Genomic DNA, 26,634 nt, shown 5'->3' on the forward strand with positions numbered 1-26,634 from the left:
AAAAATTATCAATGGAAATCAAATGTATCAACCCATGGAGTTCTGGATTTGGAGTCACACTCAAAATTAAAGTGGAAAACCACACTACAGGCTGATCCAACTTTGATGTAATGTCCTTAAAACAAGTCAAAATGAGGCTCAGTAGTGTGTGTGGCCTCCACGTGCCTGTATGACCTCCCTACAATGCCTGGGCATGCTCCTGATGAGGTGGCGGATGGTGTCCAGAGGGATCTCCTCCCAGACCTGGACTAAAGGATGGAGTGAGACATGATGTCCCAGATGTGCTCAATTGGATTCAGGTCTGGGGAACGGGCGGGGCAGTCCATAGCATCAATGCCTTCCTCTTGCAGGAACTGCTGACACACTCCAGCCACATGAGGTCTAGCATTGTCTTGCATTAGGAGGAACCCAGGGCCAACCGCACCAGCATATGGTCTCACAAGGGGTCTGAGGATCTCATCTCAGTACCTAATGGCAGTCAGGCTACCTCTGGCGAGCACATGGAGGGCTGTGCGCCTCCCCAAAGAAATGCCACCCCACACCATGACTGACCCACCATGACCAAACCGGTCATGCTGGAGGATGTTGCAGGCAGCAGCACGTTCTCCACGGCGTCTCCAAACTCTGTCACGTCTGTCACATGTGCTCAGTGTGAACCTGCTTTCATCTGTGAAGAGCACAGGGTGCCAGTGGCGAATTTGCCAATCTTGGTGTTCTCTGGCAAATGCCAAACGTCCTGATCGGTGTTGGGCTGTAGTAAGCACAACCCCCACCTGTGGACGTCGGGCCCTCATACCACCCTCATGGAGTCTGTTTCTGACCGTTTGAGCAGACACATGCACATTTGTGGCCTGTTGGAGGTAATTTTGCAGGGCTCTGGCAGTGCTCCTCCTTGCACAAAGGCGTAGGTAGCGGTCCTGCTGCTGGGTTGTTGCCCTCCTACGGCCTCCTCCACGTCTCCTGATGTACTGGCCTGTCTCCTGGTAGCGCCTTCATGCTCTGGACACTACGCCGACAGACACAGCAAACCTTCTTGCCACAGCTCGCATTAATGTTCCATCCTGGATGAGCTGAACTACCTGAGCCACTTGTGTGGGTTGTAGACTCCGTCTCATGCTACCACTAGAGTGAAAGCACCGCCATCATTCAAAAGTGACCAAAACATCAGCCAGGAAGCATAGGAACTGAAAAGTGGTCTGTGGTACGACCTGCAGAACCACTCCTTTATTGGGGGTGTCTTGCTAATTGCCTATCATTTCCACCTGTTGTCTATTCCATTTGCACAACAGCATGTGAAATTTATTGTCAATCAGTGTTGCTTCCGAAGTGGACAGTTTGATTTCACAGAAGTGTGATTGACTTGGAGTTACATTGTGTTGTTTAAGTGTTCCCTTTATTTTTTTGAGCAGTGTATAAAGGGTTTTTCTGACTAATAGGATACGTTTTAACGTCTTACAAATATCTGTTTGATTTTGCTGTCTCTATCTTTTCCAAAATGATGTAAAGATTCGGAACTATGGTAGACTAAATAGCAATAGATTCATAGAAAGACATGAGTTAGAGAACATGTTTAAGAAACTGTAGACTACTTATTGACAGAATGCACCTGACCATAAGATTTCTTCAAAGGGAGGAAAGATGTACAAGTTCTGCCAGACATGACAGACATACATCCTCTCACCCACACACACTCTTTGTAGTTGAAGTGCTATTATTGTTAAGTTTTAATTTACATTACTTATATTTCAACTATCCTTTTACTTGTATAAGACTAAGACTCATCTTCCTTTGTATCTTGTTTGTTTGTCAAGCCAATAAAGCATACCTTATCTAACGGCTAAGAGTGGGAGACCATGTGTATTAGTGGGGCATAAAAAAAACTGTCGACCAGGGCTGCTGTGTTCAAAGGAAGTGGCTAGAAGCTCAGTAGGCCTCATCTGTGTCATCACGGCAACAAACCTACACAATGAGAGTCTGTGTAGAACTGTCACTAGTTCGTTAGTAAGTGTACACAGTATTTTCAATATTTTAACTGTTTAAAATCCACCTCAACTTGAATTGCAAACGTGGCTACTGTTGAAGATATGCACATGCTCTCTCTCTTACTCACTCGCTCACACACAAACAGACTGATACACACACACACACACTGATTGTATTTCCTGGTGTGCCTTCTGTGTTTTTTGTTGGACCCTTCTCACTCGCTGGCGTTGAATCTGTCATTTCCTGTCATTTCATAAAGCTCAGAGATGTTCTCCATCCCCCCCCAACATTGCTGCATTTCCCATCATGAGTGTCAGTACTAAAGAGTGTCTGCTTGTCCACTACTGGTCCTCAGCACCACTGGTCCTCCTGCTCCTCTGTTCTGGTAAGAGACCCACGTTCCCACTGGAGAGAGACTGTGTTGATAAATGTGTTATTAGACATTAATGTTCTGATAAGGTATAGAGTATAGGTCCTGGAAAATCTATTCTGACTGGTTCTCTCTGTGTACGAATATGCCTACATTTGAGCTAATTAGTATTGGTGATAGTTCAATAAAGAATAGAAGAGGACTTGTTGTAAATTTATCATGAGTACCACGCAACTAAGACTGTGGAAGATCACAAATGATCATCAACAGGGTCACTGCATAGTACAAACAACATTATGTACAGCAATTAGGAACAAACTATTGTCGAACAGAGCTGAAATGATAGGACAAATTCAATACTCCACTTTAACAAAAAATGTATAGTATTCGAGAAAGTATGCAGATCCCTGCATTTTGTTACGTTACAGCATTATTCTAAAATGTATTCAAATGTTTATTTCCCCTCATCAATCTACATACAATACCCCATAATGACAAGGCAAAAACAGTTTAGAAATTTTAGAAAATGTATTAAAAAAAAAGGAAAAAAAATCACATTTATATAAGTAATCAGACCCTTTGCTCAGTACTTTGTTGAAGCATCTTTGGCATTGATTACAGCCTCAAGTCTTCTTGGGTATGACACGACAAGCTTGGCACACCTGTATTTGGGGAGTTTCTCTGCAGATCCTCTCAAGCTCTATCAGGTTGAGTGGGGAGCGTCGCTGCACAGCTATTTTCATGTCTCTCCAGAGATGTTAGATCGTGTTCAAGTCCGGGCTCTGGCTGGGACATTGAGACTTCTCCCAAAGCCACTCCTGCGTTATCTTCAAATCAAATTTTATTGGTCACATACTCATGTTTAGCAGATGTTATTGAGAGTGTAGCAAAATACTTGTGCTTCTTGTTCCGATTGTGCAGCAATATCTAACAAGTAATATCTAACAATTCCACAACAAACACCTAAAACACACAAATCTAAGTAAAGGAATGGAATAAGAATATATGAATATAAACATATGGATGAGAAATGTCAGAGCGGCATAGACTAAGTGTAACGTGCGTTGTTTGAAGGAGACCAAGGCGCAGCGTAATTTGTGGTCATCATATTTATTTAAATGAGAACCAGCAACAAAATGAAACCAAAATGAACGTACCGTTCCATAGGCTACACAGAGCTGTCCAAAAACAAGATCCCACAACATAGGTGGGGAAAAAGGCTACCTAAATATGATTCCCAATCAGAGACAACGATGGACAGCTGCCTCTGATTGGGAACCACACTCGACCAAACACAAAGAAATACAAAACATAGAATGCCCACCCCACATCACACCCTGACCTCACCAAATAGAGAAATAAAATGGCTCTCTAAGGTCAGGGCGTGACACTAAGATGTAATAGATAGTATAGAATATAGTATATACAGTTGAAGTCGGAAGTTTACATACACTTAGGTTGGAGTCATTCAATGGCTCCTTGGGATGTTTAAAGCTTTGGAAATCTTTTTGTATCCAAATCCGGCTTTAAACTTCTTCACAACAGTATCTCGGACCTGCCTGGTGTGTTCCTTGTTCTTCATGATGCTCTCTGCGCTTTTAACGGACCTCTGAGACTATCACAGTGCAGGTGCATTTATACGGAGACTTGATTACACACAGGTGGATTGTATTTATCATCATTAGTCATTTAGGTCAACATTGGATCATTCAGAGATCCTCACTGAACTTCTGGAGAGAGTTTGCTGCACTGAAAGTAAAGGGGCTGAATAATTTTGCACGCCCAATTTTTCAGTTTTTGATTTGTTAAAAAAGTTTGAAATATCCAATAAATGTCGTTCCACTTCATGATTGTGTCCCACTTGTTGTTGATTCTTCACAAAAAAATACAGTTTTATATCTTTATGTTTGAAGCCTGAAATGTGGCAAAAGGTCGCAAAGTTCAAGGGGGCCAAATACTTTCGCAAGGCACTGTATGTCAGTTAAGAACAAATTCTTATTTTCAATGACAGCCTAGGAACAGTGGGTTAACTGCCTGTTCAGGGGCAGAACTGTACCTTGTCAGCTCTGGGGTTTGAACTTGCAACCTTCCGATTGCTAGACCAATGCTCTAACCACTAGGCTACCCCGCCGCCCCACCTGTGCCACCTTGTGAAGATGCTGGAGGAAACAGGTACAAAAGTATCTATATCAACAGTAAAACGAGTCCTATATCGACATAACCTGAAAGGTCACTCAGCAAGGAAGAAGCCGCTGCTCCTAAACCGCCATTAAAAAAGCCAGACTACGGTTTGCAACTGCACATGGGGACAAATATCGTACTTTTTGGAGAAATGTTCTCTGGTCTGATGAAACAAAAATATAACTGTTTGGCCATAATGACCATTGTTATGTTTGGAGGAAAAATGGGGATGCTTGCAAGCTGAAGAACACCATCCCAACTGTGAAGCATGGGGGTGGAAGCATCATGTTGTGTGGGTGCATTGCTGCAGGGGGGACTGGTGCACTTCACAAAATAGATGGAATCATGAGGAGGAAGATGATGTGGATATATTGAATCAACATCTCAAGACCTCAGTCAGGAAGTTAAAGCTTGGTTGCAAATGGGTCTTCCAAATGGACAATGACCCCAAGCATACTTCCAAATTTGTGGCAAAATGGCTTAAGGACAACAAAGTCAAGGCATTGGAGAGGCCAACACAAAGCACTGACCTCAATCCCATAGAACATTTGTGGGCAGAACTGAAAAAGTGTGTGTGAGCAAGGAGGCCTACAAACCTGACTCAGTTACACCAGCTCTGTCAGGAGGAATGGGCCAAAATTCACCCAACTTATTGTGGGAAGCTTGTGGAAGGCTACCCTAAACGTTTGACCCAAGTTAAACAATTTATACGCAATGCTAACAAATACTAATTTAGTGTATGTAAACTTCTGACCCACTGGGAATGTGATGAAAGAAATAAATCATTCTCTCTGCTATTATTCTGACATTTCACATTCTTAAAATAAAGTGGTAATCCTAACTGACCTAAGACAGGGAATTTCTACAAGGATTAAATGTCAGGAATTGCGAAAAACTGAGTTTAAATGTATTTGGCTAAGGTGTATGTAAACCTCCGACATCAACTGTAGAAGCTGTTTTTCAGTCTCTAGGTCCCAGCTAATGGTGCACCTGTACTGACCTCACCTTCTGGATGGTAGCTGGGTGAACTGGCAGTGGCTCGGTTGGTGGTTGTCCTGGATCTTTTTGGCCTTCCAGTGACATCGGGTGCTGTAGGTGTCTTGGAAGGCAGGTAGTTTGCCCCCGGGGATGCGTTGTGCAGACCCACCACCCTCTGGAGAGCCCTGCGGTTGTGGATTTCCAACAGGAAAGGATTTCAGGATTTCTGACAGGATGCTCTCAATTGTGCATCTGTAAAAGTTTGTGAGTGTTTTAGGTGACAAGCCACATTTTTTTCAGCTTTCTGAGGTTGAAGAGTCGCTGTTGCACTTTCTTCACCGCACTGTCTGTGTGGGTGGACCTTTTCAGTTTGTCAGTGATATGTACGAACTTAAAACTTTCCACTTTCTCCACTCTTTGCCCATCGATGTGGATATGGGGGTGCTCCCTCTGCTGTTTCCTGAAGTTCACGATCATCTCCTTTGTTTTGTTGAGGTTGAGTGGGAGGTTATTTTCCTGACACCACATTCCGAGTGCCCTCACCACCTCCCTGTAGGCTGTCTCGTTGTTGTTGATAATTAATTAAGCCTACCAACTTGATGATTGAATTGGAGGTGTGCATGGCCACGCAGTCATGGGTGAACAGGGAGTACAGGAGGGGGCTGAGCACGCATCCTTGTGGGGAAATGTTGAGTATCAGTGAAGTGGAGATGTTGTTTTCTACCTTCACCACCTGGGGGCAGCCCGTCAGGAAGATCAGAACCCAGTTGTACACGGTGGGATTGAGACGCAGGGCCTCAAGCTTAATGATGAGCTTGAAGTGTACTATGGTGTTGAATGCTGAGCTATAGTCAATGAACAGCATTCTTACATCGGTATTCCTCTTGTCCAGATGGGATAGGATAGTGTGCAGTATGATGGCGATTGCAACGTCTGTGGACCTATTGGGGCGGTAAGCAAATTGAAGCGAGTCTAGGGTGACAGGAAAGGTGGAGGTGATATGATCCTTGACTAGTCTCTCAAAGCACTTCATGATGACCGAAGTGAGTGCTCTGGGGCAATAGTCATTTAGTTCAGTTACCTTTGCATTCTTGGGTACAGGAACAATGGTGGCCATCTTGAAGCATGTGAGGACAGCAGACTGGGATAGGGATAGATTGAATATGTCCGTAAACACACCAGCCAGCTGGTCTGAGCATGCTCTGAGGACACGGCTTGGGATGCCATCTGGGCCGGCAGCCTTGCGAGGTTTAAATGTCTTACTCACGTTGGACACGGAGAAGGAGAGCCCACAGTCCTTGGTAGCGGGCCATGATGATGGCACTGTATTATCCTCAAAGTGGGCAAAGAAGGTGTTTAGTTTGTTTGGAAGCAAGACGTCAGTGTCCGCGACGTGGCTGGTTTTCCTTTTGTAGTCTGTGATTGTCTGTAGACCCTGCCACATACATCTCGTGTCTGAGCCGTTGAATTGCGACTCCACTTTGTCTCTATACTGACATTTTGCTTGTTTGATTGCCTTGCGGAGGGGATGACTGCTCTGTTTGTATTCTGCCATATTCCCAGTAGACATGGTTAAAAACAGTGGTACGTGCTTTGAGTTTTGCGCGAATGCTGCCATTTATCCACGGTTTCTTGTTAGGATAGGTTTTAATAATCACAGTGGGTACTAAATCTCTTATACACTTCCTTATGAACTCAATCCCCGAATCAGCGTATCCGTCAATATTATTCTCTGAGGCTACCTGGAACATATCCCAGTCCTCGTGATCAAAATGATCTTGAAACGTGGATTCCGATTGGTCAGACCAGCTTTGAATAGTCCTTAGCACGGGTACTTCCTGTTTGCGTTTCTGCCTATAGGAAGGGAGGAGCAAAATGGAGTTGTGGTCAGATTTGCCAAAATGAGGGTGGGAAGGGCCTTGTATGCATCTTGGAAGTTATAGTATCAATGGTCCAGTGTTTTTCCAGCGCGAGTGCTACAGTCGATATGCTGATAGCCTTTTTCTCAAATGTACTTTTTTTAAATTCCCAGCTAAAATAAATGCAGCCTCAGGATATATGGTTTCCAGTTTGCATAAAGTCCTGTGAAGTTACATGAGGGCCGTTGTGGTATCGGCTTGAGGGTGGATATACACGGCTGTGACAATAACCAAAGAGAATTCTCTTGGGAGATAATACAGTTGGCATTTGATTGTGAGGAATTATAGGTCAGGTGAACAAAATGGCTTGAGTTCCTGTATGTTGTTACAATTACACCATGAGTCGTTAATCATGAAACATACACCCCCACCCTTCTTCTCCCCAGAGAGATGTTTATTCCTGTTGGCGCGATGCACTGAGAATCTCGGTGGCTGTACCGACTCTGACAGCATATCCCGAGAGAGACAAGTTTGTGTGAAACAGAGTATGTTACAATCCCTGATGTCTCTCTGGAGATTTCGTCAACTTTGTTATCTAGGGACTGGACATTAGTGAGTAATATACTCGGAAGCGGTGGGTGGTGTGCGCGCCTCCAAAGTATGACTAAGTTGTGTGCCTAGGGTCATCGTCGTGTTGGAAGGTGAACATTCACCCCAGTCTGAGGTCCTGAGTGCTCTGGAGCAGGTTTCCATTTAAGAAGGATGGAGGCCACTGTGTTGTAGGGGAACTTCAATGCTGCAGAAATTTTGCTACCCTTCCCCAGATCTGTGCCTTGACACAATTCTGTCTTGGAGCTCTACGGACAATTTCTTCGACCTTGTGGCTTGGTCTTTTTTCTGACATGCACTGTTAACTTTTATAGAAGGTGTGTGCCTTTCCAAATCATGTCCATCAATTTAATTTACCATAGGTGGACTCCAGTCAAGTTGAAGAAACATAAACGATGATCAATGGAAACATAAAGTATCTGTTTTTATATTTAATACAATTGGAAACATTTCTAAATACATGTTTTCACGTTGTCATTATGGGGTATTGTGTGTCGATTAATGTTTTTTTATTTGATCCATTTAAGAATGTAACGTAACAAAATGTGAAAAAGGGAAGGGGTCGCAATACTGTCCAAATGCACTGTATCTCTCATTTTACATAATTATAAGGAACAAAGTTAAGAAACGTGTGCCAATGTTTTCATGATGATGTAAGATCATCCCAAAATAAGACCCCCATCCCCTCCAGGTTGTTTTGCAGACAGCAGGGTGAGAACTTCTGGTAACATCACAGCAAAGATTGGTCATCCTGTGACCCTGTCCTGTGAGCCGTCTGGAGACGGGAATGTGTCCCAGGTTGAGTGGAGGATTGGAGGGTGTGATGGCCGTAGGATTCTGGTTTCGAACACGAACAACCCAGTTGTCGTGGAGCAGGACTATATCGACCGTGTCTCTGCTGTGACGATGCGTGGATTCACGTTACTAGGGACACAGAGGAATGACGCTGGGCCGTACTGCTGTTCTCTCACAACCTTCCCACTTGGGTCTTTGAAATGTCACCTTTTTTTGTATCTGACTGAGGACCCACAAACAGGTACTGCCCACCTTCACCAACTCCAAACCAGGCTAACATGTACCTCACATATTTCTCTTCTACGCCAAGTTGTTCTGCCATAGAAGTACCTAGTCACCAGGATGACACCCACAACAACCACGCGCGTGCTTCCTTTCTGAACTGTCACACTAACTTATACGTCAGCTATTGTAATAATCTGAACAAGGATGTAGAAAAGATAAGACATTTCTAACTAGTTCCCTCCTGTTTTGTCAGCCTTCAGTGAATCTCCTCTCATAATGATTGTGTCCATTGCGAGTGGGATTCTGGGAGTGCTGGTGCTGGGAGGGACCATAACAGCACTGTTGCTCTGTCAGGTGAGACTCACACATCTACCCATAACACCTCTATCACTTCATAGTTATTTCAATGGTTCTGAGAGAGGGCTAGAGATGAAATTCTCTAATGCCCTTAGGTGGCTATAATCGGAACTGCAGTGTAGCTTGGTGGCTGCGATTGATATACATGTTGTGACGTCGAGCTGCTATATAACCCCGTTTCTCTCCAAAGTGTTTAATGGAACGTTCCCATATTCACAGAGGTGTAGAAGACCCGTGCAGGACCCTGTTCATGTGGCAGTTCATCCAGGGGGGCTTCCACAAAAAAAAAAATCCATCCTCCAGAAAAGCCAGGCCCATGCTCCCCCACCACAGAGGAGTAACAGTGAGGAGGAGGAGGAGGAGGAGGAGGAGGAGAACGGGGAAATGGATTACTTGAACGTTACAGTGCTTCGCCTCCCCAGAATTCCACCTACTGCCTCCTCTGCCTTGAGGAAAAGCTAGAGAATACTGCACTCTCATACAAACAGAATAAAATACAAACAAACAAAGACATGTGTTCATAAAGACAAAATATAATGTATACACACACTCACTGACACAAAAGCAGTTACATTCACACACATTACCTATATTTGGTTTGGGACAATTTCCAGTTTAGCATCTCCCCTACTCTGAAGTAAAGATGTAATGTTGTTTGTCTTATTGTGGTGGCTCTGCATCCTAAATATCTTGTGTTTTGTAATAAAAAGGAATTCAATATCTCTCAAACACACAGAATGGCCCTGCAGCATGATTTTAACAGTCACACTACACCATTAGAAAAAATGGTTATTTGGCTGTCAATCAATCTATCAAATGTACTTATAAAGCCCTTCTTACATCAGTTGTTGTCACAAAGTGCTGTACAGAAACCCAGTCTAAAACAAGAAACAGCAAGCAATGCAGGTGTAGAAGCTTGGTGGCTCGTAAAAACTCCCTAGAAAGGCCAGAACCTAGGAAGAAACCTAGAGAGGAACCAGGCTATGAGGGGTGGCCAGTCCTCTTCTGGCTGTGCCAGGTGGAGATTATAACAGAACATGACCAAGATGTTCAAATGTTCATAGATGACCAGCAGGGTCAAATAATAGTCACAGTGTTTGTTGAGGGTGCAACAGAGTATCTCTACCGCTCCTGCTGTCTCTAGAGAGTTGAAAACAGCAGGTCTGGGACAGGTAGCACGTCCGGTGAACAGGTCAGGGTTCCATAATCCAACCCGGACAGGAAGATCACGTCAGTGACTCAACCCACTCAAGTGACACACTCCTCCTAGGGAAGGCATGGGAAAGCACCAGTAAGTGGAACAGGTCCTATGATTAAGTGTAATTTGGCCTAGGAGTGTGAAGGTGAATGGAAAAGCACTGGAGCAACGAACCGCCCTTGCTGTCTCTGTCTGGCCGGTTCCCCTCTCCACTGGGATTCTCTGCCTATAACCCTATTACAGGGGCTGAGTCACTGGCTTACTGGTGCTCTTCCATGCTGTCCCTAGGAGGGGTGTGTCACTTGAGTGGGTTGAGTCACTGACATGATCTTCCTGTCCGGGTTGGCTCCCCCCCTTGGGTTTGTGCCGTGGCGGAGATCTTACTGGGCTATTCTCAGCCTTGTAAGTTGGTGGTTGAATAAATCCCTGTAGTGGTGTGGGGGCTGTGCATTGGCAAAGTGGGTTGGGTTCTATCCTGCCTGTTTTGCCCTGTCCGGGGGTGTCCTCGGATGGGGCCACAGTGTCTCCCGACCTCTCCTGTCTCAGCCTCCAGTATTTATGCTGCAATAGTTTGTGTTGGAGGCCTAGGGTCAGTCTGTTATATCTGGAGTATTTCTCCTGTCTTATCCGGTGTCCTTTCCCTCTTTCTTTTTCTCTTTCTTTCTCTCTCTCGGAGGACCTGAGCCCTAGGACCATGCCTTAGGACTACCTGGCCTGATGACTCCTTGCTGACCCCAGTCCACCTGGTCGTGCTGCTGCTCCAGTTTCAACTGTTCTGCCTGCGGCTATGGAACCCTGACCTGTTCACCGGACGTGCTACCTGTCCCAGACCTGCTGTTTTCAACTCTCTAGAGACAGCAGGAGCGGTAGAGATACTCTGAATGATCGTCTATGAAAACTGACATTTACTCCTGAGGTGCTGACCTGTTGCACCCTCGACAACCACTCTGATTATTATTATTTGACCATGCTGGTCATCTATGAACATTTGAACATCTTGGCCATGTTCTGTTATAATCTCCACCTGGCACAGCCAGAAGAGGACTGGCCACCCCTCATAGCATGGTTCCTCTCTAGGTTTCTTCCTAGGTTCTGGACTTTCTAGGGAGTTTTTCCTAGCCACCGTGCTTCTACACCTGCATTGATTGCTGTTTGGGGTTTTAGGCTGGGTTTCTGTACAGCACTTTGTGACAACAGCTGACGTAAGGCTTCATAAATAATAATAATTTGATTGATTGATTGATTGGAGTGCATCATAAGTTCAACCATGTCATCATAAATCAGGGGTATGAAACAATCCAGAATAGCTGTGGTCTCCTCATAATCCCGTAGGGTTTGTGGCATAGCAGATGGATTCTTGGAGATTTTATCTCTAATTGTAGTTATTTTCTCAATAGATTTTTTAAGTAAAATCATTACAGGTGAGGCTAGAAAAATGCTCAGGGCAGGCTGGGGCCTGCTTCTCTGTGAGGCTGGCTCAGGGCAGGCTGGAGCCTGCTTCCCTGTGAGGCTGGCTCGGGCAGGCTGGGGCCTGCTTCTCTGTGAGGCTGGCTACAGTGCTGAAGAAAAATCTAGGGTTCTTTTTGTTATCTATTAATTTAGAGAAGTAGGACGCATGCACAGATGCTAGGGCTTGCTTGTATTCTGTGATGCTGTCTTGCCATGCCAGCCGGTATACCTCAAGCTTGGAGGAATGCCATTTATACTCTAGCTTTCTGGCCGGCACGCTTCAGGGCTCGGGTATGATCAGTGTACCAGGGGGCAAGCTTTTCTAGGGTACATTTTTTCTTTCTAATAGGTGCCACTGTATCTAGGGCGGTTGTAAGAGTAAATCATCAGTCATGTTGTTTCTATGTGAAAACTGAAAATGGTCTATTCATTCATTTTAATTATATTCCAGAGCAATTTACAGTAGTGAGTGCATTACATTGTAATACATTTTGTACTGGTCCCCCGTGAGAATTGAACCCAAAAGCCTAGCATTGCAAGCACCATGCTCTACCAACTGAGCCACATCATATCACATCATCACAAACCCTTTCATGTCTCAATGTACTCAAATACTGTATTGAACATTGTTTTCCTTCATCGTGATGGAAAGTCTACAGGTACAAACCTACATGAACATCCTATGTTCAATACAGTAATGTACATTTAAATTAATTGGTTTGTAAGGATGGTAAATTAATACTGCACAAAAAATTATTTTTTTCTATGTTATTTGATCAAGAAAAATATTTTATTTCATGTGGATGTTATGGGTCTTTTTCCATCATGTCCAATGAATTGAATTTACCACAGGTGGACTCCAATCAGGTTGTATAAACATCTCAAGGATGATCAATGGAAACAGGATGCACCTGTTTTGAGTCTCACACAAAGTTCAGGGGCAGAACAACAGCTCAGGGATTCAACCTTGCAACCTTACGGTTAACTAGTCCAACGCTCTAACCACCTGCCTCACGAAGAGCCCACCTGTTACGCGAATGCAGTAAGAAGCCAAGGTAAGTTGCTAGCTAGCATTAAACTTAATCAATCACTTCAACTGGTGGTGCTAATGAGAGACTGTCGTAGACCAAACAAGTTGGTAGTCAGGGTGTGGTGTGCTGTGGTTAATGTCTACACCTAGTGATGAAAAAGCTCACATTCTAAATGAGATGTCCAACACTTTTTTCGAGATCCTGGTCATTTGGAAACGTTACATTGATTACATTATTTGGACTACAAGGGTGACCTAAAGTCGCTGAGAGCCTGGATATTCCTAGAGCCCAACTACTGAGCAAGCCCACAAGCCCTAGAGAGCAAGACCTCCTATCCAAATGGTCACTACATATTCCCCAAAGTCCAGAACTACTAAGCATCATTAAAAAACATTGGCATATTCTATGCTCAGACTCAGCTCTAGGTAAGCCTCCTGCGGACGCCTGATCTATATTTTACATCTAGTTACGCACTAGAATGTGTGAACACCGAAGGGCCATTCTACGTGCTGAACCCAACAGCCCAGTGGCCCACCATTTCAAAGAGAGAAGACACTCAGTTTGTACGTTTTTTAAAATGTTGGAATTGAACAAGTCAGTAAACAAACGCTGTGGTGATGTCGACAAACACCGAAGGTCCAGAGAGACATTCTGGATCCATTCCTTAGATACTTTAGTCCCCTGAGGTCTTAGTCTAGAGAAGGACTATAGTATGCTTTTGTGAAGGGCCCAATCCCTTTGTTGGTGTAACAGCTGTCATGGGAAGAAGCAGAGGACCAAAGCACAGCTTGGTTAGTGTTCATCTCTTTAATAAGAACCTGAACACTTCAAAATACAAAACAACAAAGTGTCAACCCGAAACAGTTCTATCTTGTGCAGACACACAAAGACTGAACATAACCACCCACAAAACACACAGGAAAACAGGCTACCTAAATATGGTTCTATCTGGTGCAGACACACAAAGACTGGAAATAACCACCCACAAAACACAAAGGAAAACAGGCTACCTAAATATGGTTCTATCTGGTGCAGACACACAAAGACTGGAAATAACCACCCACAAAACACAAAGGAAAACAGGCTACCTAAATATGGTTCTCAATCAGGGACAACGATAGACAACTGCTTCTGATTGAGAACCATATCAGGCCAAAGACAGAAATAGAAAATATAGAAAAACTAACATAGACTGCCCACCCCAACTCACGCCCTGACCATACTGAATAAAGACAAAACAAAAGAATAAAGGTCAGAACGTGACAGTTGGTCCAGTGACAACCCCCCATTTCCACTTCTTGTTTACACATGGAGCTTACTAGCTCACAAACTGTTGTCCAAACCACTTGTTAGATTTCTTTGCCTAAGCTTTTAATGTTTATAGTTGTTAGCCCTAGTTGTGCTTAACCCTGTTGTTTATTTAAGCAATAAGGCCCGAGGGGGTGTGGTATAGGGCCAATATACCACGGCTAAGGGCTGTTCTTATGCACGACGCAACGCGGAGTGCCTGGATACAGCCCTTAGCCGTGGTATATTGGTCATATACCACAAACCCCCGAGGTGCCTTATTGCTATTATAAACTGGTTGCACATGTAATTAGATATGTAAAAATAAATGTTTTGTCATACTCGTGGTATACGGTCTCATATACCACAGCTTTCAGCCAATGAGCATTCAGGGCTCGAACCACCCAGTTTATACTGACCAGTCATCCAGAAATGTAAGCAGATACCTATTGTGATAACTGAAGTTCTGCATATTGGCATTATCCAAATCTATTTTTTGTGAGAAACCCTGTCTGATGTAAGTTACCAAATTTTAATTCCCTATATCTAGTTATAAAAATATTATAACAATATAGACAAAACGGTGGTGAATGCAATTTTAAGTTGATCAATGTCATTTGAATGTTGCAATGTGTAAATGAAATGTACTGAATATTTGACGTAGGTTGGGGCCTACAAGGTGTGAATGAGGGTAAATGACCGTATAAATGCGAATGAAATGTACTAGGTAGATCGGTAAATCTACTGGTTTGTGTGAGGGTGGGTCGGCGAACCCACTGGTACGATTGAGAGGTGAACGGCAGTTTAACCACCGGGAACGGCAGTATACTATACTGGAAATAAGATAAGTTCCTGGATATGTGAACGGCAGTATACTATACTGGAAATAAGATAAGTTCCTGGATATGTGAACGGCAGTATACTATACTGGAAATAAGATAAGTTCCTGGATATGTGAACGGCAGTATACTATACTGGAAATAAGATAAGTTCCTGGATATGTGAACGGCAGTATACTATACTGGAAATAAGATAAGTTCCTGGATATGTGAACGGCATTATACTATACTAGAAATAAGATAAGTTCACTGTGTGAGTGAAGTACATTACAATATTATTTGGGGCTAATATAAGTGTAATTGATATTTATAGAAGAGTGTTTGGGGACACTCAGTTTATACGGAATACTTTTACAGAGTGACTGAAAGTACCTTAGATATTACAGTTGGGGCGGGTATCTTAAGGGACCCGCATTGCATATTTGATTACGTTGGTTATATATAGTAGCATTTAAGTAGAACTGGATAGATATATGTACTAAAATGTCATTAGAAATAGAAAAGGTACTGAAAACGTTGAAGTCCACGTATGATTGCAGGTTTGAGTGATTCGATCTGATGTATGTTTGCAGGTTTGAGTGATTCGAACTGATGTATGTTTGCAGGTTTGAGTGATTCGAACTGATGTATGTTTGCAGGTTTGAGTGATTCGAACTGATGTATGTTTGCAGGTTTGAGTGATTCGAACTGATGAATGTTTGCAGGTTTGAGTGATTCGAACTGATGTATGTTTGCAGGTTTGAGTGATTCGAACTGATGTATGTTTGAAGGTTTGAGAGAGTCGAACCGTGTGATTGTAGTACATTAGGTACTAAGTCGATGTACTAATACCAAGTTTGTATGACCTTCGGGTAAATAACAGTGTGAGACCTAGGTTATGTTTTGAAACGGTAAAGGAGAAGTGCACGGTGTTTACTAGACAGTGGCTAGATTGGGACACATTCTAAGGCAGCTCACAATTAAACATGATAATTTCTATTGTATTCAAATTAAAACAAGTAATTGAACTATTTAACAATGACAATGACTAGTCAGGAGGCTGAGAAGGTGTTGAAAACATTGAAATCCACACTAGAAATTAATGGAGGTAAAGATGGAAAGGATTGGGAGAAGAAAGGAGAAATTATACAGAGAGTGGACAGAAGAGGGCAGTATTGCCGCGCCCAGTCGACAGGGAGCCTGGTTAAATACTGGTGACATAACGAAAAACAGAGACTAAAATTCATTCTGATTGTAATTCAAATATTTATAGGTTTTGCATCATGGAGAACAATGAAAGGCCCCGCAAAGTGGATTGCAGGCTGAGTTTATTTTATGTTAAAGTGTGTGTGTTTAATGGCAGGGTATAAAGCATTTTGGGGAGACAATTTTGAGAAAGAACAAATGAGTTTCATGAAACATCGAGGAAATTTAAAACGAATGATTTGAGGGTATTATTATAATTATTAGGTTTTATTTGTAGTAAACGTTTTGGGTTTAAGGGGATTTCCATGTTCCCAGAGACAAGATATCTTAAAGGGGTACACTCACATATGGAATATTAGGAGTTTTATTTTTCTGAGTTTTAATTAGACAAGTGATTTCTTTTTTTTCTTTTTTTAAGATAAAGGGTTATTTAATATGTCTAATATGGTATGGAACACGAATATAAGGGGGTGGTGTAACCTTTGACCTGTTTTCATGGCTTTCCCAGGTGGTCTGATCAGCCACAAGGGGGTGCCATTTGAATAATGAATTTGTGGTCATAGGTAATACTATTTTTTTAAGGTAAATTAATTATAATGGAGTTTAATTAACCTATATAAGGACTTTAGAAATTGCCACCATAGACATGTTTTTCTAAAAATCCATGAGTTTAGATAAGCCAAACAGTGAGACATTTAGTTAAAATTTGGATACAACACACAGTTGTTACAGACAGATAGGGGGAAAAGAATAGGCGCCAGGACATGAGCAAAGATTACAGAATGGGTAGATAACAGTTACTGAGTGGAGACAAAACTGAGAATTGGACATGAGGAGAATGAAAGGGGCGCTCCTACATGATAATGTAAGAACATAAAGATAATTTACTAATCTTACCTAAGTCATTATTTAGAGTAGATAAGGTTGTTACCTGGGCAGAGCCAGGTATCAAAAGGGGGATGGGTAAGTTGTTATGGTCTAGGATAGGATGGGGCCTATTGGATAATAAACTAATAAAAAATATATATATTCTAGCTAACAAATAGGCATAGAAGTTAAAGATATAATCAGATAGAACAAATGAGAAACTGTTTGTTAACCAAACCTGTATGTCCAAGATTTTATGCATTACAGGTGAATTAAAGGACAAGGTGATTCACTCAATCCAGTCCCTGAGGAGAATAGACTGGAAGCAGCCCCGTTGGAAGGGGCCATACCAAGTACTCCTGGTGACAGCCTTCGCTGTGAGAATAGCTGAAAGAGCTACCAGGGGACATATCACACATTGTTGGAGGGTAGGACACACTGACACTGCCGAACCATCAGAGTTAGAGAGAACCGAAACCAATCTCGGGGTTTAACTCTCTTAACGAAGCTTCCCTGACCCCGCCCTCTCATCACTGTGTAGCATTCATAGAAGTGAAAGTGTGTCTGGCCTCTGGCTGCTGATGTGTTTTCCAGGAAAGGGTGGGGCTTTACAGGTTAACCTGACCCATAGTTTAGACGATGAGGATTTTATATTAACCAAGCATGTGGGATCACTTAATCTGGATAAGCAGGGAAGAACTTGAGATGTGTTTGGTTTTAACACCTGTGTATAGGAGGGTGCCAGTGTACTTGTATAATGGTGTACCTGTATAATGGGGGAGGGTGTCCGTATGGGGATTACATGATAACCAATTTGGGACAGTTCTGGGATTGGAGAAAAGGGTATCCTTATAGCATAGGGGATCCCAGAAAGGTGGATAGGTTTTCCATGATATGGGGAAAACCTGGGAGCACTGTTGAACTCTGTAAAGGTAATGAAATCCTACTAACCATTAGGTCCATTAAGCTTTCTGATGCAGGAACCTATACCTTTGGTCTGGAAAGGAATGGGGCTGACATGATGGGTGTGTTCTCTGTAAAGGTGCTGCCTGAGCCACAGCGGTCCCAGACGAACCACAGCCAGACCCAGAAACACTCCTCCACCACTCCAGGCCCAACCCTGCCTCCACCACTCCAGGCCCAACCCTGCCTCCACCAACCAAAATACCAAATCCTATCAAGGTAATTAATGTTAAGGATATCACAGATAGCGACCAAATGGGTACTGAAATTGTATATGACGGTAGGGAATATGTGGTTGGCATACATGCGATATACTGCCAAGACATTACAAAGGAAGGATGAAGGTGTATACTGGAAAGTTTTTACCATGTTAAACCCAACTCCACCCTTTGTAAGACTTTATCTCTAGGGTTCCCGGAAGTCCCTCCTCAAAAGGCTCCATGGGATGTTAAAGCGTACGGAGGTAACTACAGTTGCATCACTGGTACAGGTAGGGGTTTTGACTGTGGATGGTTGCCTGCAGCAGATTGTAGTAATGCCACCTGGCCAGTGAAAAGCTTGAATCAAACTAAGGGTGTTGCTGATGTATGGTGGATGTGTGGCCCAAACAGGCATTTAACACCTGTTCTTAGAGGTAACTGGCAGGGTACGTGTGCTTTAGCCAGTCTGATAATACCACTAACCATTATTGAAGTTACAGCTAATCAGCTCCTGGGATCTACTAGAAAAAGCACCTAAAAATGTTCACCCGTACTCCAGATATAAGCGTGATGCACCTTGGTCTGAGGAAACAGATCATATACATTTCAACCTACTAGGTGTGCCAGTAGGTGTTCCTTAGGAATTCCAGAACCTAAACAGGAATGATGGTTTATGGCATCTACTACCAATTCTTGGGCCTGCTATTATAGATGCTAAACAGATTTCTTGGATTAATTATATCTACTATAATCAACAGAGATTTGTTAATTACACCCACACAGCTCTCACTGGTATGGCCGAGCAATTGGAGGATACTACCAGGACCGCCAGGCAGAATAGATTGACTTTAGATATGATCCTGGCCAGTCAGGGAGTGGTTTGCAAAATGTTTGGTGAACAATGTTGTACATTTATACCTAATAATACCAGTCCTGATGGGAGTATATCAAAAGCATTGGTTGGGTTGGACGAGCTTGCGGCGGAAATGAAGGGCGTGGCTGGGGTGGAGGAGTCTGGCTGGATGTCTTGGATGGGGGTGTGGCTTGGTGAGTATGCATCACTGATGGTTACTGGATTTCTGACCCTAATTCTTGTATTTTTATTTTTGATGTGTTGTGCTGCTTGCATCATACCGTGTTTTAAGAAGTCTGTTACAGATGTGGTGAAGGCTTCAGGCATGATGCCTTTGCTTGATGCTCCAGTTGGAGATGCTGATACTGAATCAAGCTTTCAGGGGAGGATGGGACTGACTGAAGATGACCCATGGTTTACTGTGGGTGATGTAGTAGAATAAATATTACACCACCACAGTTCCTTCTTTTACATTTTTGTTTTATGATAAGTTCTTTCCAGTATGATTGTTCTCCCTGTTGTGAGGGTTTGGAGTCCCTGGGTGGCATGAAGCCCACCTGGTACAGGATAGGAGGAGCTGAGAGGACCAGACGGTTTATAATAATGCTTGGCTTTGCTTTACCCTATTTTCCATGACCAAAGTTTTATCCTATATCTAACAAGTCAATAAACAATAAAGTTTTATCCTATTTTTGATGTGACACCCTTGTGGGTGTCAAAAGGGGGAGACAAAAGCATATTTCTATTTTTCTTAGTTGATTTTTCCTTGTGTTTGTATGTGACAATATTGAGCACATGGTGTGACTCGCTGTATCTTACAAAGTTGTGGTTAATCAGGTACAGGGAGGGGAGGCTCATCACAAGATTTGATTGAATTAGAAAATACTGAATAACACAATAACAGATAACGAGTAGTTGCAGTAACTAGGGTGTGATACCAGAACAGTGAGAATCTATACATCGACAGAGGGTAAACTCCAAGAAGCGCCAAGAAGCTAGGACTAGTCTGAGCGCCTGCGATAGGCTGAGCAAAGTCTAAACCACGCTCAGACTCTACTGTGATAGTTCCAACCCGTCTGTTGGCCTGTTTATCACAGTATAAGAACAACTGTTTACGTACATCCTGCCAGTTGTCTGTTTGCCCTGCGAGGTGGGACAGAGAGCCCGTATATACGAAAATTGCATTCACCATTTATTGCTTGAATTTAATTAAAGATAATTAACGACAGATTCTGACTTTTATTCTTCCTTATACCGGATTCGAAAGACGCACTCTAACACTAAGGGCTGTTCTTATGCACGACGCAACGCGGAGTGCCTGGATACAGCCCTTCGCCGTGGTATATTGGTCATATACCACAAACCCCCGAGGTGCCTTATTGCTATTATAAACTGGTTATTATATACAGTAGTAGTGGTTGTGTATCCAGTTTTCAATTTTTTTCCATTATTGGTTTCACTCCTGTATTTCAACACTAGGTGGAGACATTGACCACAGCACACCACACCTTGGCTGCATTTCAAACTCAAAGTAGACAGCCATCGGCTCTTAACCCTCAGCCCTTGAATGAGGTTTTACATCGTGTGTCTTAAATGTCCCTTGCCCAAGCGAGGAAGAGTGATGATCAGAGAGGCAAAGTCCTTGGTGGAAATCTTGAAGTTGAGCTTAAAAACAACCAACCTAAAGCTATTAATGTACCTAGTAAGCTAACATAGCTAGCTAGCACTCCTGTCGGGTAGCTAGCTACAGTTAGCTATAATGTTAACTGGCTGGCTAGTTTTATAGTTTGGTCATTTATTGCAATACATTTCAGAATTCCCCAAAATATGTTTATGACTCTAGCTCCGTTTTATTATCTCCTCACTTCGAGACTAAGCCAATTTGCCAATGATTAAAACAATTTCGTTTATATATATTTTAGCAAACTATCTTCATAAATATTTCTGAAATGCCGAAAATGCAGCCTTGTTGATTAAATTTGACCCTTCGCGGCCACCAGAGTTTGACACGTGAAGGGAAAAGGGGGATACTTAGTCAGTTGTACATCACATGATAGTGAGTGTGTTACTACAAATATTTGTACTACTCCCTTCACAGACCATAGGGCTATTTACATTGATATCAAAATATTTATCCATGATAATAACCTTGGTAGAGCATCTTACTGGAAGCTAAATAGCTCATTATTAAATAATGATATAGTTACATTTGAGGTTAAAGATCTGCTTTCACACTTTTGGGAAAGGGCTTGTGAAGAAAAATCTTATTGCAAGAACTGGGAGCTCTTTAAATTTGAGATGTCCAAATACCTTAGAAAATATGGTAGTAATCTTGCTAAGACCAGAAGAGCTGAGGAGGAAAAGGTGATCATTAAGATAACTTCCCTTTCTCAGAGGTCCCCAGCCGAGGAGAAGATGGAACTAATTGAGTTACAAAATAAACTGGATAATATTTATAAATTAAAAGCAGAAGGAGCCTTTATTACATCTGGGAAAAATGGATTGAGGAGGGAGAACAGAATTCATCCTATTTCTTTAGACTTGAGAAATGTCACTCTAAAAATAACACTATCCATAAGTTAAACATTGATGGTGTTATTACAGATGACCAAAAATCAATCGCTAAATACTGTAACAATTTTTACAGAAAATGGTATAGCTCTACGTACTGTCAGGAATCCACAGATATGTTTTTTAACTCACTGAATAATGTTCACTCTATCAGTGATATTGAATCTAAACAGTGTGATGAACCCATCAAAGTTGAAGAGATTATAGAGTCTATCAAACATCTAAAGAACAATAAATCACCAGGTGTTGATGGAATTACATCAGAATTTTACAAATTATTTTCTGAACAAGTAGCTCCCTTCCTATTTGAAGTCTTTTTTAGAGAGTATTAAAAACAATGTTCTCCCTCCTATAATGAGTCAGGGGTTAATAACACTGATACCTAAGCTTAAAAAAGAAGTGCTGCTCATCGATAACCGGTGTCCAATTTGTCTTCTTAATAATGACTATAAGATATTAGCTTTACTACTTGCAAAAATAATTAAAGAAGTCCTGGATGCAATCATTGATGAAACACAGTCTGGCTTCATGAGGAACAGACATATTTATAACAATGTCAGACTAGTATTAGACATATTTGACTACTCAGAGCTAATAACTGAGGATAGCTTCATATTATTTTTAGAATTGTATTCCTCATCATGTCTTCTCTACTTTTGGTGGTCTTAACTTCATGTTGTTTTGCATATAATATTGACAAAGTTCCAGTGAAACTTTCTGCTTTTCATCGGCAGGTTTTCTTGTCATGGTCCTTAATTTATAAACACACATTTTCTCCACACAGATATTATATATGGAATAATCGGGATATATTGTATAAAAATACTTCTTTGTTTTTAGAATATTGGTTCCGAAATAATATCATATTGGTGAGCGAACTGGTAAATGCAGAGGGTCTTTTACTCAGTTATAAAGAATTCTTATCACTTTACAAGGTCCCTGTAACACCTAAAGATTTTGCAATTGTTTTTGATGCCATTCCCTCAGGTGTTGCTCTGTTATTCAGGAACGTGTCAAGACCTGACCTTCAGAGCCTACCTTCTATTGACCCTGTTGACTCATCAGTAAGAAAGATTTGTTTGTCTTTTGGTCCAGATTTGTTTGTCTTTTGGTCCATTCAACAACAGAGCGATACGATTCTTGTTTCAGCAGGATGTTGTATCTATACCTTATATCATGCCTTATTGGAATGGATTTATTGATAATATCTGTTGGAAAAAAGTTTGGATGTTGCCACACACATACCTACTTGTTAACAAAATTAAGGAAGTTTCCTTTAAAATTATTCATAAATATTATCCTGCCAACCACTATATGAAGAAGTTTATGGAAAACATCAACTCAAATTGCTCCTTTTGTAATGACCACCCAGAAACAGTTTTGCATCTTTTTTGGCAATGTATGCATGTAAGAAAACTGTGGCAAGACATCAGTAGGTTTATAATTGAACACATTTATGAAGATTTTACACTATTATGGAGAGATGTACTGTTTGGATTCTTTACATACAATAGAAATAAGCGGAAACATTTTTATGTAATTAATTTCATTATTCTTTTGGCCAAATTTCATATACACAAATGTAAATTTACAAACAGAAAACCACATTTTCGTACCCTACAAAAAGAAATTGAACTGTATTTAAAGACGGTTAAATGCTCTACTAACAAAAAAGCTGTTAGAATTGTAAGTATATGCATGTCCCTTAAGGTCCTTGTGTAATTGTAATGTGATATTGTACCCCCTAGCTCGATTGTCTATTGTTTGTAATCTATGTATGTGTTCCCTCATGTGCTTTATGTATTGATTTGTTGTTAATAAAAATTAAAATAAAATAAATATATATATTTTTTTTTAATTAAAAAAAAAGAGACGCAGCAATTTGCCTCGTGATTGAACCGCCCACTACTGTAGCCGCACCTCCGCCTAAACTATTCTAAGGTTGAAGGGGGTTTAGCAAATTTTTATACATGATTAAAAGAGCACCTTTCTGGTCACATATACCCTAAATGACACAATATATGAATTTAAACATGCATTAACTACAAATGTTAAAGCTTGGTTTAAGTGCCCTATGTTTTTCATTATAAGATACAGCGGCTGTTTTTCCACTTCATAAACATAATGGTACCTTCTAAAAAAACATGACTCGAGTCATGTGATGCGACAATATAAATAAGGAAGTTTAAAGCCATGTGTGAAATATTTCAGTCGTAAGTAACTTTCTATCTGCAATCAATCGTAATGAAGTGTGGCGGTACCGCCGAGGCGAAGGATGCCACACCCGAAGTGCAGCAAATCTGCGATGAGGTAAGCATATTTCCTTCATTTATCCTGCATAGTCTAGCTGAGGAACGCTCAACTCCGTTATCGAGGCAGAGTTGAGTATTGAAAGCTGGTCGCGCGATTTGCTAACAACATTGTGTTCCCATTCGTTGATTTATATTTTTACAATAATGTAAACACTTACCTGTACCTATGTTTGTCTTGCACCACTGCGGTCCTTCAGCGGGGTGCTGAAAGTCATACTTTTAATGAACATTTATGGAATACAACCACCGATTTGTGTTGCTCATCTCGGCGCCCGAGTCCCAGTTGTAGTTTACTACGTCAAGGCCGCTACCGTCTCCAGTTTAATGCAAATTAAGAAAGTCGGTTCTCAAAGTATTTATTAAAATTATGAATTTCAGCACCCTGCGGAAGGATCGCAGTTGTACAGGACAAACTTAGATGCAGGAAAGCTTTTTCAGAATCGTCTTTATTACTAGTATCGGCTGATGGTGACTCAACGTTGTTGCGAGAAAATCTCGTGACCAGGTGTCAATTCTCACCTCCGCCTCGATATAGGAACGGAGTTGCGCGTTCCTCATCTGTCCCACTGAACATCCTCTTTTTAACTGCGTTGAGACTCAGACTTGATGGTGTGATCTTAAACCTTTTATTGAATAATAAGCTCTACAGTGTGTATTGTCAACGTTCAATCTATAGGACTGTAGGTGTGCATGTGCGTAGGCTATATGGCGGAAATTTGGGATGCTGTGGGAACAGTTGAGTCATTGCCTGAGTATTTTTAAATGTTTCTAGATGAAGCCATATGCAGAGGAGAAAGCTGCAAAGAAGTTTGACGTCTTCGCTGCCAAAACATTCACAACGCAAGTTGTGGCTGGGACCAACTTCTTCATTAAAGTGAGTGTTTAATTTTATAAATATAATTTCTAGCCTTTCAGTTATGCAAAAATAAAAAAATGTCACCAGTTTCACTCAATTATATTTATTAACCCTGGATGGCTGACATTGTTTTGACGCCACCGTACATCATTGTATTTTTTTTTTTGAAAGCTATAAAAATGCATTGATTAATGTCTACATTTGTTTTGACTATTATATTAGACACCTTTAATGCATAGGCCTACTTTTAAATTATATTAAGTGAACTGAATGTGAAAGTATTTTTAAATTCCTTAACCATTTTTTTCAGTACCAATGTTACTGTCCCCACTACAACAAATACATTATTTTGGTTTCAAGCTCGTGACAGCCTGCCACATCCTCACAACCCCTGTGTGGGGTTCAAAGCATTGGGCTGCATCAAAGTTGTAGGGAGTGAGGAAGGTGGCACCTTAATTGGGGCAAACAGGCTCATAGTCATGGCTGAAACGGCATTAATGGAATGGTATCTAACACATGGTTTCCATGTGGTTGACGTCGTTCCATTTACCACATTCCAGGCATTATTATAAGCCTTCATCTCCTCGGCAGCCTCCTGTGGAGTGAACATGTATATACTGGAAGAGCTATGTGAACTCTAAACAAACAGATTATTACTCAGAGTCCTGTCTCCCCATCACCTATTCACTCACTATTCTATCCTTTTCTCATAGGTCCATGTTGGTGGAGATGAATTTGTGCACCTGCGGGTCCATAGAACTCTACCCCACGCTGGTGGGAAACTGGAGCTTCATGGTGTACAGACATCCAAAGCTCACCATGACCCCATTGGTTTCTTCTGATTACCTGTAACTCCCTGCAGGGGATGCCACACCTCTACTCCATGCCTGGATCATGTGTACCCTTGTTTATTATGGTCACCTGTATTGTATACTTCTGTTGGTAAATGTGTCTTTTGTACTAAAGGCTGTCTACACCTTTGACAAAATGGCTTTTGCTAGGACATAAATACAAATTTGACAGACTTGTTTTTGTCAATCTGTGGCGGTTAGTGACTAACATGTTTCTCAGGATTGTGTGGTACATTTCGGGGAGGAGAGATTCAGTTGAGATTGTTTTTCATTAAAAAAAAAGAAGTTTAAATCCAGTGCAGTCTTTCAATTGAGGACCTCAAATAAAGTTCTCCTTAAAATCGGTACAGCTGGAGGAAGTGATTTGACACCCTTGTGCAGTTTTCCTTCCTGCAAAGAAGCCTGTGATTATAGCTCTATACTGTTTGAAAACCTATTTTGCATTTAAGATAGAAAGATGTCTGTAATTACTTTTGGTTCTGGACATCAAAATTAGATGTTGGCAACAGGAAAGGGTGCATCAATTGCGGTTTGCATAGTCTTGCTTTTCTTTTTTCTGAAAACATTTGGGTGTCCACTGAATGCAACTCAAGAGGACTGCAACCATTTTAGAGGTGTTCACAACTTGTAATGACAGCATGATTGGTTGATGGCAGCTTTTACCAGTTTAAATTCCACCAAAACACACAAAGCTGAACTGCTAGTTATCCCTTTGTCTTTGGGGGTTTGAGGGGAATAAAAAGTAGAGGTTTATGGGAAGAATAGTGTACAAAACATTAGGCACATCTTCCAAATATTGAGTTGAAACCCCACCC

At 41.7% G+C, this 26,634-nt stretch overlaps 2 protein-coding genes across 2 annotated transcripts; both read left to right on the forward strand.

Moving 5' to 3' along the window:
* The first annotated feature begins 1,325 nt into the window (after nucleotides 1–1,325).
* LOC109874428 (uncharacterized) lies at nucleotides 1,326–10,247 on the forward strand. The gene is made up of 4 exons (XM_020466328.2): nucleotides 1,326–2,368; nucleotides 8,672–9,016; nucleotides 9,254–9,354; nucleotides 9,577–10,247. The coding sequence occupies exons 1-4, from the start codon at nucleotides 2,290–2,292 to the stop codon at nucleotides 9,817–9,819; spliced, it is 768 nt and encodes a 255-aa protein (XP_020321917.1). The 5' UTR covers nucleotides 1,326–2,289; the 3' UTR covers nucleotides 9,820–10,247.
* Nucleotides 10,248–23,949: 13,702 nt separating this feature from the next.
* On the forward strand, nucleotides 23,950–26,164 carry LOC109874021 (cystatin-B-like). The gene is made up of 3 exons (XM_020465757.1): nucleotides 23,950–24,110; nucleotides 24,885–24,986; nucleotides 25,682–26,164. Exons 1-3 carry the CDS (start codon nucleotides 24,045–24,047, stop codon nucleotides 25,808–25,810), a joined length of 297 nt encoding a protein of 98 aa, XP_020321346.1. The 5' UTR covers nucleotides 23,950–24,044; the 3' UTR covers nucleotides 25,811–26,164.
* The last annotated feature ends 470 nt before the right edge of the window (nucleotides 26,165–26,634 follow it).

The sequence above is a fragment of the Oncorhynchus kisutch genome, linkage group LG29 (assembly GCF_002021735.2).
Source record: "Oncorhynchus kisutch isolate 150728-3 linkage group LG29, Okis_V2, whole genome shotgun sequence".
NCBI classification, from domain to species: Eukaryota; Metazoa; Chordata; class Actinopteri; order Salmoniformes; family Salmonidae; genus Oncorhynchus; species Oncorhynchus kisutch.

Excerpts from the sequence above, each read along its gene's own strand:
- LOC109874428 (XM_020466328.2), top strand. The coding sequence starts at position 2,290 with ATGAGTGTCAGTACTAAAGAGTGTCTGCTTGTCCACTACTGGTCCTCA. Across the intron at positions 9,017-9,253 it reads GACTGAGGACCCACAAACAG|CCTTCAGTGAATCTCCTCTC; the intron begins GTACTGCCCACC and ends CTGTTTTGTCAG. Across the intron at positions 9,355-9,576 it reads CAGCACTGTTGCTCTGTCAG|AGGTGTAGAAGACCCGTGCA; the intron begins GTGAGACTCACA and ends CCATATTCACAG.
- LOC109874021 (XM_020465757.1), top strand. The coding sequence starts at position 24,045 with ATGAAGTGTGGCGGTACCGCCGAGGCGAAGGATGCCACACCCGAAGTG. Across the intron at positions 24,111-24,884 it reads TGCAGCAAATCTGCGATGAG|ATGAAGCCATATGCAGAGGA; the intron begins GTAAGCATATTT and ends AAATGTTTCTAG. Across the intron at positions 24,987-25,681 it reads GGACCAACTTCTTCATTAAA|GTCCATGTTGGTGGAGATGA; the intron begins GTGAGTGTTTAA and ends CTTTTCTCATAG.